Consider the following 12,633-nt stretch of genomic DNA (forward strand, 5'->3'; position numbering starts at 1 on the left):
CTTGGACCTTAAGTTGAAAGTTCAGGATTTCTGGTCCATAGAACAAACTCTCCATAAACACTAGCTCCACCAGTTTCTTTCTTTCTTTTTTGGCCACATGGTGAGGTATAAAGTAAAAGTGTTAGTTGCTCTTAGTCATGTCCGACTCTTTGTGACCCCATGGACTGTAGCCCACCAGGCTCCTTTGTACGCAGGATCTTAGTTCCCTGACCAGGGACTGAACCCTTGTTCCCCCTCCCACTCCCACATTGAAAGCATGCAGTCTTAACTACTGGACTGCCAGGGAAGTCCCCTCCATCAGTTTTTAACAAAAGTCATCTAGATCTCCCTTCTTCGCTAGAGGACATTTGATGGTATCTGGAGACATTTTGCTTGTCACAATTTTGGTGGAGCTTCTGCATCTAGTAGTGGATGCTCAACAGCCTACAATGTGTGAGACAGTCTCCCTCAAGAAAGGATCAGTTCATCAGTTCAATTCAGTCACTCAGTTGTGTCTGACTCTTTGTGACCCCATGAATCGCAGCATGCCAGGCTTCCCTGTCCATCACCAACTCCCGGAGTTTACTCAAACTCATCCCATTGAGTAGGTGATGCCATCCAACCATCTCATCCTCTGTCGTCCCCTTTTCCTCCTGCCCCCAATCCCTCCCAGCATCACCGTCTATTCCAATGAGTCAACTCTTCACATGAGGTGGCCAAAGTACTGGAGTTTCAGCTTCAGCATCAGTCCTTCCAATGAACACCCAGGACTGATCTCCTTTAGGATGGACTGGTTGGATCTCCTTGCAGTCCAAGGGACTCTCAAGAATCTTCTCCAACACCACAGTTCAGAAGCATCAATTTTTCAGTGCTCAGCTTTCTTCACAGTCCAACTCTCACATCCATACATGACCACTGGAAAAACCATAGCCTTGACCAGATGGACCTTTGTTGGCAATGTAATGTCTCTGCTTTTTAACATGCTATCTAGGTTGATCATAACTTTCCTTCCAAGGAGTAAGCGTCTTTTAATTTCATGGCTGCAGTCACCATCTGCAGTGATTTTGGAGCCCTAGAAAATAAAGTCTGACACTGTTTCCACTGTCTCCCCATCTGTTTCCCATGAGGTGATGGGACCAGATACCATGATCTTAGTTTTCTGAATGTTGAGCTTTAAGCCAACTATTTTACTCTCCTCTTTCACTTTCATCAAGAGGCTTTTTAGTTCCTCTTCACTTTCTGCCATAAGGGTGGTGTCATCTGCATGTCTGAGGTTATTGATATTTCTCCCAGCAATCTTGATTCCAGCTTGTGCTTCTTCCAGCCCAGCATTTCTCATGATGTACTCTGCATATAAGTTAAATAAGTAGGGTGACCATATAAAGCCTTGACGTACTCCTTTTCCTATTTGGAACCAGTCTGTTGTTCCATGTCCTGGACCAAAATGTCAGTTATGTTGAGGTGGAGTAACCCTGCTCTGGAAGGCTAGACAAAGGCTGAGTCCTGGTCATGGTAGTGGTCATGTAAAAACAAATCTACCCTGCAGCTTGTGAAGACAGAGAATTAGGAAGAGAGTGAAGGACAGGGCCCCTTTACACAGTTACCTGCAGGCCAGGCTAGAACCTGATTGCGAGAGCAGGACAGGAGGCTGGTTCTTAGAGCTGAGCACCAAAGCTGGACCCTCACCGCCTGCAATGCTGACTTGGTTCTGAGCCTCTGGCTTGCTGGTTGGGGCTCCTAAAACATCCCTGGGAAAGGGACAGAGAAGCTTAATCCAGTGCTTCTTATAGACTAGGAACTATGCTGGTTTTCATGCCTGTTTTATCTCATTGAATCCTAATATCCCTGTGAGAGTGACATTTTATCCTCGGTTTTATATGTGAGGAAACAGAGTCTATAATAAAATTGTCTGCTAATTCATAAAACTCCATTATGAGCTTTAGAACTTCTTGAGGGTAAGGCTGAGGTTTTCAGCCCTGTTTTCTCAGTATGGTATTATAACTGCTGTGTATTATGTCCTCAATAAATGGGAGTGAGTTAAATAAATGAACAGTAAGAAAAGTCATCCAGCTCGCAAAGTAACACTCAAATTCAAGCCTGATTCTGAAGCAGTTGATAAGCTTTTAATTTTATAATCACTTTAGTTTTGTAAAAAAGTTGCAAAGATGATATGAAGAGTTCCTGTATACTTTTCATTCTGATTTCCTTAACTTGAAAATCTACTATAACTATGGTATGTTTGTGACAGCCATTAAACTAACCTTACTGCATTAGTGTTAACTGAACTTAAGACATTCTTCCAGATTCCACATGTCTTCCCACTAAGGTCCTTTTTCTGTTTCAGAATCCAGTACAGATCCCCACATTGTATTAAGAACCCTTACACTTTTCTGTAACATATTCCAGAGCCTGGATGATGTAGGACCTACAGGTGTGGATCAAGGACACCACTACAGTGTTGAATGGTTACAGGGCAGAAAAGCAGGCCAGGGATTAACAATCCCTACTTTTAAATCAGGTTCTTCTGTCATTCCCCTCCTTCTGACCAGTAATACCCAACAAGTTATGCTCAGAATTATGATAAACAAGAAGAAAAAATAGGAAAACAGTTGTGAACAAAATCATTGCTTAATTCTCCATCTGAATGCTCAGATATTTTAAGTATTTACTATTGATTAGTACTCTTGCCTGGAAAACCCCATGAACAGAGGAGCCTGGTGGGCTGCAGTCCACGGGGTCGCTGGGAGTCGGACACGACTGAGTGATTTCACTTTCACGCGTTGGAGAAGGAAATGGCAACCCGCTCCGGTGTTCTTGCCTGGAGAATCCCAGGGACGGGGGAGCCTGGTGGGCTGCTGTCTATGGGGTCACACAGAGTCAGACATGACTGAAGTGACTTAGCAGCAACAGCAGTTTTCAATTGTTGAATAATATGCACACGGGTAAAAAGATCTTGTACAATTTAAAACTATGAATTAAAACTGTGCAAGGATGACAGAAAAAAACCCACTAAGTAAAACAATAATGATACATTGCCTTGAATGAGATTCTAGAACTATTTTCCAGTCTGTAAACTAAGCTTCTACATGTGGACATGATGTGCTTTGGGCCAAAGTTCTCAGAAGCAAGTTCCATGATCATTTTAGCTATGTGCTGCTTGCAAGGGTTGCTTCAAATTACATTGAAAAGTGGTATCATGCTATAAATAATTTGTAAATGTTTTCTCATTCTGTGAGTATTTCCATACCATCAACTAGTGTCTCTTTAACCAGCATCCTCTGAGAAATCTAGATATAGTGGAATCCTGTTTGACCATTCAGAAAGACACACAGACTTCATTTGTCCTCACAGTAGTTTGGTTTTGCAATCGATTGATTTTTTTTCATCTATGAAAAGGGAGTGGGGAAAGTGGAGGATTAAGACTGGACTATACTTCCCTGGTAGCTCAGGCGGTAAAGCGTCTGCCTACAATGTGGGATACCTGGGTTCAATCCCTGGGTTGGGAAGATCCTCTGGAGAAGGAAATGGCAACCCACTCTAGTACTCTTGCCTGGAAAATCCCATGGATGGAGGAGCATGGTAGGCTACAGGCCATGAGGTCGCGAAGAGTCCGACACGACTGAGCGACGTCACATCTCTGTGTTTTAAATACTAAAACACCACAATTCCCTCCCTTTTTAGTGAGGGAAATAACTTTATAGTTTACCTTGGGCAGTAACTTTAAAAAAGAAGAATAAAGAAAAGAAGTGAGGTCTACCTAACTAAAGACATATGTTGTCTCTTCTCTTAGAACAGGGCTGTACCCCAGTCGTGGGAATCTCAGTGCAAAGCTGTTTTTTTTACTCTACCGTGGGGCGCGCACTCCCCACTGAGCCTGCGTGGAGGTAACAGTCCAGCATCTGCACCATATGCCCAGGTCCAGGTCGAGTGCGCTCTGAGCCCTTCTCTGCCTCAGGGGGCAGTGGGGATATCCCCTCACGTGGGGATAACTACATCTATCACATAGGACTTGTAAAGAAATTAAGAGTGTGTATATCACACACATATACATTTATGCCTGGTATATAATTAGTGCTGTATTAGAGTTAGATGTTATGTTTATTAATTCACCTCATTTTCCCCCATATTCATGTTATTATCTATTTTATCAAGCGCCTATACTCTGACAAATTAGTGTTCATTATATTTTCAAATCAGTCTAGTGGCTATATTTTATATTGTATTTTGTTGTATACTGTATTTTAATAATATCTGCTTAAAACAGAACCAATAAAATCTCCAATAAGGCTAAATAATTCACTATCCTCTCCTGACATAAAAAAATGTAGAAAATCCTCTTATTGTGAAAAGGAAACAGGAAATATAATGTGGCTAGGATAACAATACAGGAAAAGAAAATTAAGAGTCTTTAAGGTCACTTAAAAATATATCATTGGCTGTGTCGTGTCTTCATCAAAAAGAATGTTATATTTCTGGACATCTATTGAGCAGAAATTTTGTACTTACACTCTTCTTTAAAAATGATTAAGATGTTGTATATATTTAGCCATTATTTTCTTTCATATAATATCTCTGTGGGTAAGGCTGTGACCTTTTCACATAGGGTCACTGAAAAGAGACATGACTTTGGGGTGAGTGGCCAGGAAGCCATATTCCCTTCATTCTTAGCTGGTTCCTTGACCCAATCCTGAAAACGGGTACCCAGAATCTTTAAGCTGGCTGTGCCCACCCCCAAAGCCTCTCTCCTTCCCCTGTTTTCCTATCATCTTCCTCTCCATCCTATGACCAGACTCTTAAGAATGTACAGGGAACTTTCCAGGAAGTATTGTGATATTTTTTAATGATTCAGACTTGATGATATAAAATATAGCGCTGGTGCTAAAACTAAACTATTATATTTTAATGAAAAATCTGCATGTCCTGAGCCATTGAATGGACCATCCTTCTGATTCTTGAGGGGACAAAATAAGTACCTGCTAACGTGCATTTTGCTTGCAGGTGTCCTTCAACTTTTCAATGTGGAAATTCAGAACTTGGGGTCGCCGCTGTATTCATCCGTTGAACTCACTAATGTGTCAGCAGGATCCTGGATAATATCTTCTACTCTGCACCAAAGCTGCGGTGGGGGCATCCATGCAGCTGCCAGTCAGGGGATCATTTTAAATGACAATGTGGTGTTTAGCATTGCTGGCCATGGCATTGATCTGGAGGGTCAGGACTATTCTCTCTCTAATAACCTTGTGATTTTGATGACACAGTCAGCATGGTCTCCTGTTTGGGTGGCAGGAATCAAAGTGAACAAGGCAAAGGACACTCATCTCCATGGCAACGTTGTGGCAGGATCCGAGAGACTTGGTTTTCACATCCAAGGCCACAGGTGTTCCTCTCCTGAATCTCTTTGGTCTGACAACGTGGCCCACTCAAGTCTTCATGGCCTTCATCTCTATAAGGGGAGTGGACTTGACAACTGCACTGGCATCTCTGGCTTCTTGGCTTTCAAGAACTTTGACTATGGTGCTATGCTTCAAGTGGAGAACAGCGTGGAAATAGAGAACCTCACTCTGGTAGACAATACCGTTGGCCTTTTCACAGCAGTTTATGTGTCTTCTGCTCCACAGTGTTGTATCAGAAATCTACAGATTGTGCTTAGGAATTCTGTCATTGTGGCCACTAGCTCATCTTTTGACTGCATTCAAGACAGAGTTAAACCACATTCTGCCAACTTGACGTCACCTGATCGAGCTCCTTCCAATCCCAGAGGGGGTCGAGTTGGTATTCTGTGGCCGATATTCACCTCAGAACCAAATTGGTGGCCTCAGGAGCCATGGCACAAAGTGAGGAATGGCCATTTGATTTCAGGCATCATGAAACTTCAAGGTGAGAATTTTGGGTTTCCAAGCAATGTAGTCTAATACATCTGTACATAGAACCCATAGAACCTTTAATAATATCTTGAAAGTGTATCACCAAAAGAGTACAGTATAGTTTGGTTCTTGCTGTCCAGTTGATCAGCTACTGGGCGTTGATAACCACAGGGGTGGTTTATTAATATAATGACAGTGAGTGGTTCATTGAGGAACAAAATTGGGTCATTTGTAGAGATGAACCTCGAGCCTGCCATATAGGGTGAAGTAAATAAAAAAAAAGAAAAATATTGTATACTAATACATGTATGTGGGATCTAGAAAAATGGTACAGATAAACCTAGTTCCAGGGCAGGAATAGAGATGCAGAGAATCTCTACTATATAGAGAATGGACTTGTGAACACAGGGTCGGCGAGGGGAGGGTGGGAGATTAGGTTTGACATAAATACACTACTGTGCGTGAAATAGATAGTGGGAACCTGATGTATAGCACAGAGAGCTCAACTCAGTGCTCTGTGATGACCTAGAAGGGTGGGATGGGGTGTGAGTTTTAAGAGGGAGGGTATACATGTGGAGTTGGCTTAGTTGCTGAGTTGTGTCCTACTCTTGTGACCCCATGGACTGTAGCCTGTCAGGCTCTGTCCATGGGATTCTCCTGGCAAGAATACTGGAGTGGGTTGCCATTTCCTACTCTTGGGGATCTTTCTGACCCAGGGATTGAACCTGGAGCTCCTGCATTGCAGGCAGACTCTTGGGAAGCCCAAGATTGAGAATAAACATATATATATATATATATATATATATACATACATACATATACACACACATACACACACACACATGTTGCTGATTCACTTTACTGTACAGCAGAGACTAACACAAAATTGTAAAGCAATTATATTCCAATAATAAAAAATAGAAAAAATGTCACCTCTCTATACATGTTGAAGAGCTTTCACAGGGAAATATTTAATTTGATTATATGCCTGGTATTGTTTTTCCTATCATACAAAGGAGGAAATTGATACAGGTAGGGTGTGCCTCAGTGAGGTTGTTAAGAATCTGGTGGAAAAAAAAAAGAATCTGGTGGGGCAGCCAGGATTAAATTCAGTTATACTACAACCTATGCAGAAAATCTCTCTCAGATCTCTTTTGTATTATTGTATTCACTCCCCATTCAATTTTGACCAAAACTCTTATGGAAAGTATTGCTTGTAAGATGTCAGTGTGTTGGAATGCTCTTCTATTTTGCATGCAATGTCCATGCCTTCAAGAATTAAAGGTATTTTAAGTCAAGATTTATGGAAACTCCTGGAACTATGCTGGGCAATGACTTAAACTTACTCCTGGGCATTAGTATATGAATATTTAGTTATGTAGCCTGTATTTGTGCCTGGTTGTTTACATGATATGATGTTATAATATTAATACTTTATAAACATTTTTTTTCAGATGTGACCTTTTCTAGTTTCGTGAAGAGTTGCTATAGTGATGATCTAGATGTTTGTATTCTGCCCAATGCAGAGAACACTGGAATCGTGCCTCCAATAATGGCAGAGAGGACCAGTATGCTAAAGATCAAAGATAAAAACAAGTTCTACTTTCCTCCTTTACAAACCAGGTACCAGTTTTGGTATTTATAGTAAGCCATATTTATGAAGGATTTGGTAATTCTCCAAGTACCTGAATATGTTTTTTAAACAAGGATAAAATCATCAGTGAGATTAGACATAAGTCTTTCTAGAAAGATACACTAGATTGATTAGCCCCAGTTCTTTCCCTTCCTATATCCTTGCCTTTGAGATATGATTTTTGCAACCTCCGTCACTAAACAGAGACTGTTTCTCACTGCCTTGAATTGGGAATGCACCCTGCTATGTCCTCTGACAGACACAAGAGGCAGAAGTAATGAATTGCAAGTTTTATTGGTATTAATTCTTTTATCTTTGTTAGAGAGACTTCTCTGGGATGTTTTTAGAATCACTGGAAAAAACTGACCCTAATTCTCGACTCTTCTGTGGAGTACAGCATCACCAGTCTTCAGGAGGAGGCTTGCGAGCCCTTGTGCAGGGACTGGTGGGGAATGGGACCATGGCTACTGTCAGGAATCCCTGAAATGAATGATATGACTCATATTTATACTCAGGCCAGGCCTACTACTACTATTCATGAACAAATGATCTTAGAGTTGCATTGAAAAATCTGAAAACTAGACAAGGAATTGTTTTTTCTCTTTGCCATAAGAGGGAGTGGAAAAGTCAGAAGGAGGGAAAATGGATTACTTTCTCTCTCCTATAACACTGGGGAAACTTTAGTTATAATAAAAGAATCAGGAAATCCCACCTTCTATCAGAAAGTTTGTGTGTTTGGTCCAGCACCAGTCTCTTTTTGGTGCTCTTCCCTGAACCGTTTTTAGAACCTCAACATTATTAGGTATACAATTTGTGTTATTCTGTCATTTTTTTTTTTTCTGTTGTCCAGTCTTCTTCATGTTCGTGTCTTACCTATGGGATGAAATAGTTATAAAGCTAAATGATACTAGTATTTGATTCTTTGTTCTATTAATACCTGACACATGGTAGACATGCAATAAATATTTAATATTATTACTAATGGTACCTAAACATATTAGCCCCGAGGAAATTGCATTGATTGTCTATAATTCAGTGTTATAATTGCCAATAACTTGTTTATATACCATGCTTGACTCTAAATTCTTGTGTCTATCTTTATCACCATTGTATTCCCCAATGGCTTTCAGTAGGTTTTCGGTAGATAGTTGTTGAACGTAAATATCTTTTTTTCCAACATTGTATATAGTACAAGTATAATTGATATTTATAATGATAATCTTAAAATACTGCAAGGCCCCAAAGTTCCATAAAGCAATGATTACATTGTGTTTAGTAAATATTAGAAACAAATTTATTTTATCTTTCGTTTTAGAAAACTAGTGATCTGTGTTAAGATTATATGACTTGATATCCAGAATATTTAATTAATAAGAATGTCTTTCTTCTTGACCAAATAACTGTGAAATATCTTTTCCTATCATTCTATTTATTATCTATGTACACATTATTAGTAATAAAATTTTGTTGAATTTATTTTTCACAGTGTCAGCACTACCAATGTATGTTTTCTTTTTGCTGCTTATCATGGAAATGAGACAGTTGCTTTCTATCGATATTCACAGGAAAGATTTAGAAACACTGGCCTGCTCTGAATCAGATTGTGAAAGCCCTGGAAAATATCTCTTTAAGGATCTGGATGGGAGAACCCTGGGTCTGCCCCCACCAGTTTCTGTATTTCCTAAAACGGAAGCAGAATGGACTGGATCCTTCTTCAACACAGGTCAGTTAGTTCTATGTGAACTTGACAACTCTAGCAGAGAGAGCGTGAACAGGACTGAGATGGTTTGGTTGTGTGGTCCAGGAGAACAAAATATACTGGAAAAGAACTAAGGTGTAGAGTTGGAGTGTGTGCCAGTGAGCTGCCCAGCTCACCTCTATCTCAGAAATGAAGTGAAGTGAAAGTCACTCAGTCATGTCCGACTCTTTGTGACCCCATGGACTATACAGTCCATGAAATTCTCTAGGCCAAAATACTGGAGAAGGGAGCCTTTCCCTTCTCCAGGGGATCTTCCCAACCCAGGGATCGAACCCAGGGCTCCTGCATTGCAGGCGGATTCTTTACCAGATGAATCACAAGGGAAGCCCAGGAATATTGGGTGCTTACAGGTGTCACCACACCACTGTTTTGCCCTCCATGAGATTGTCTGTGGTCCATGTCAAAGGTACGATTCCTGACACCCCCCTGTGTACTGGTGAAAAGAACAGTCCTCTCACTAGCTTGGTCACCTGGGCCTGCAGTATTTCACAATGTCTGCCTTGGAAGCCAGTCCTCTGGCTTCTGAATCCAGCTTTTTCTTCCATCAGAACTAAATGCTTTCATTCTGGAAAGGGTGGTAGAGTAAATGGCATGTTTTCTTTTTTGCCTTCCCTTTCTCTATCTTCTATTTATCCTTGGGGGTCTGTGATCAAATCCCTTCTTCTTCTTGCTTTTACAACTGAAGCCCATTCGGCTATCAGTTTTGATTTCTGGACCCCTGGAGAGAGCATCATCTTTCTACTTGTTGTTCTTTCTACTTCTACAAACAATGAGACTTTGAGTTTACATTTTTATTCGGGTGAAAACTACAGCAAATAAATCCAAAAAACATCCCCAGCTTTCTTCCCACTTCATTGGTTGATTCTTTTCAGACTTCTTTCCTAGGCTCCCTTTATCTTTAGGGGCTTCCCTGGTGGCTTAGATGGTAAAGGATCAACCTGCAATGAGGGACACCCAGGTTCGATCTCTGGGTGGGGAAGATCCCCTGGAGAAGGGAATGGCAACCCACTGCAGTATTCTTGCCTGGAGAATCCCATGGACAGAGGAGCCTCATCCGTGGGGTCGCAAAAAGTTGGAAGTGACTGAATGACTAACACTTTCACTTTTGCTTTTTCTTTTGAAGTTCCGAATATTTTAAGACATCCTCAGACCTCCTCTTTTCCTATCATGCCCCCAAGTCAGAGTTGAAAGTACCATTTAATGTTGATTACCTCCAATTTATATCTCCATCCCAAACTCCTCCATGAACTGTGGTCTGTTATATCCAACTGACATCTAGGAAGTATAATTAGCGTGTCAGACTCAACATGGCCCCAAATGGAGTTCTTGAACTCTGTCCCCATCCACAGCTTGTTTCTTGTCTAGTTGGCCCTACATCAATAATTGATACCATCATTCTTTCAATAAATCCTTAGGTGGTTGCCTACCACGTGGGGTTGAAAAGCTGTATATTTTATTTTTTCACCACTCTTTGTATTGATTGTGGAACATGATTCAGTGGTGATACTCCAATAGGTATTATTACATTATACTCCAATAGGTATTATTACATGTTGCTTACCATCAGTGTGTGGACAAGTTTGAGCATGTGCGTGAGTGTCTGAAGGTAGGATGGACTGCCTTAAACACCTGATATTTTAAAGCTTTGTAACATTTTAAATGAAGATGCTATAGATTCCAACTGCAGGATTCCTACAATAGTATCTGCTGTTTACCGTGCTACAAGTACAATCTGCATCTTCTTGTCATGAAGGAGACAGCACACAGTAAATGGTGCCTTCTGGGTATGAACAGGATTGGAGTGTTTTTCTGTGACTTCCAAAATAGGAATAGTTCCCTTCTTCTCTAATTCAAGTCCTTTTTCATTTTTTAAACCATTCTGTTATGCTACTTTCCAATTCTTGTCTACAATCTGGTGGAGGATAGAAGGACAAATTTAATTTTAAGAGAGTAAAAATGTATTTTGTATTTTTCCTCTTCACAACAAAAATCTGTGATCATCTATAAAACAGTGGAAACAGTCCAAAAAGATGAAAATGGAGGCTGCTGGAACCAGCTCTTCTCTTTATTCCAAATGGCATTGAGCTGAACACACCTTTTTGACGTTTTTCCATTTTATTAACAAACACTTTGGAGTACATTGCCTTTGAGGTTTATTTTTAATTTGAAAAATAAAGATTTTATTTGCACATAGAAGTTCACATGAAAAATTCAGACAGATATCCACAGGTCCCGACATACTGTCTTATGCTCTGGTGTTGGGAGCAAAAATTATCCATGTGGATCAGCTGTGAGCAATACTGTGCCAGTGGGTTTTGCTATCTATGTAATGCAGGGTGTGTAGCCAGGGGAAAAGTGAGCTGTTAATTTTGTTTTGTACTTATCTGTAAGTTTGCATGTGCAGCCAGTGTTGAAACACACATGGCAACAGAGTGTAAAACAGTTAATCCCAAGCAGAAGAGCCTCTAAAAACCATTTGCATTTTATTCGAGAAAGAATTTCTTTTGAACATGGAGGCATTTGATCATCTGAATATCTAAAATTATTTATAAAAACAGAGGCTTGAAATGAATAACTTCTTTAGGTAGAACTAGACAGGTACTAGAACTTTTTACCCTGGCTTCTGTCTCATTTCCTGCCTTTCCCAGTATACAAACCTCTTGGCCCAATTTGTACATATGGGCTACTGATGTTATTAGGAGTGGGCTGAAAGAAGTTAGAGATTTGGTTCTAAGGGTATTTTGCAGTTTCTCAGCCATGATGTAGAAAGTAGAAAGGGGCTGTAATGGTAGCTAGCGTTCCTTGAGCACCTTTTGCATGCAGAATGCCGCAGTTGCTATTTTCATTTATTCAGCAAATGCATTTGAGCATGAGTCTACCAGTACCTTTCTAAGGATGGGAACTGTAGTTGTGAATAAGATAACATTCCTGCTTTCATCAAACTTGTGTTCCAGTGGAGATATATCCATATACCTCTGCTTTTTTATACATGTCTATCTATAAACAAATTAACAAAATAAATAAAACAAATAAATAAAATAAATAAAACAAAACAAATAAAAATATTCCAATAGTGATGAGAGGTATGAAGAAAATAAAACAGAATTTTGGGCTAGAGAGCTAGTTTCAGGTGTGTGTGTGGCATATGTTGTGTTTGTGTAAGGGAGCTGCTATTAGAGTTACAGTTCCAGTGAGGCCTGAATGAGGAGCAAGGAATCACTGCTTTGAGCAGAGGGAAGAACTTTCTAGAGAGAAGGACCAGCCAGAGCATGGGCTTTGATACCAGAATGGGCCTGACCCCTATATATATAAATTTATAAATATAAATAATATAAATAAACATAAATATGGCCAGAGTTAATTTAGTAAGATGGTATGGAGGGTTTTTATGGAGGTGG

General features: G+C 40.2%; 1 protein-coding gene across 2 annotated transcripts in view; it reads left to right on the forward strand.

Moving 5' to 3' along the window:
• The window catches only part of PKHD1 (PKHD1 ciliary IPT domain containing fibrocystin/polyductin), a 427,795-nt gene that overhangs the window by 308,133 nt on the left and 107,029 nt on the right, over positions 1-12,633 (forward strand). For both annotated transcript variants that reach the window (XM_070456320.1, XM_070456321.1), the window contains 3 exons: positions 4,978-5,856; positions 7,298-7,466; positions 9,042-9,199. In XM_070456320.1, coding sequence (XP_070312421.1) covers positions 4,978-5,856; positions 7,298-7,466; positions 9,042-9,199 — 1,206 coding nt within the window. The remainder of the gene's footprint in view (positions 1-4,977; positions 5,857-7,297; positions 7,467-9,041; positions 9,200-12,633) is intronic.

Source organism: Odocoileus virginianus, chromosome 27 (genome assembly GCF_023699985.2).
Source record: "Odocoileus virginianus isolate 20LAN1187 ecotype Illinois chromosome 27, Ovbor_1.2, whole genome shotgun sequence".
NCBI classification, from domain to species: Eukaryota; Metazoa; Chordata; class Mammalia; order Artiodactyla; family Cervidae; genus Odocoileus; species Odocoileus virginianus.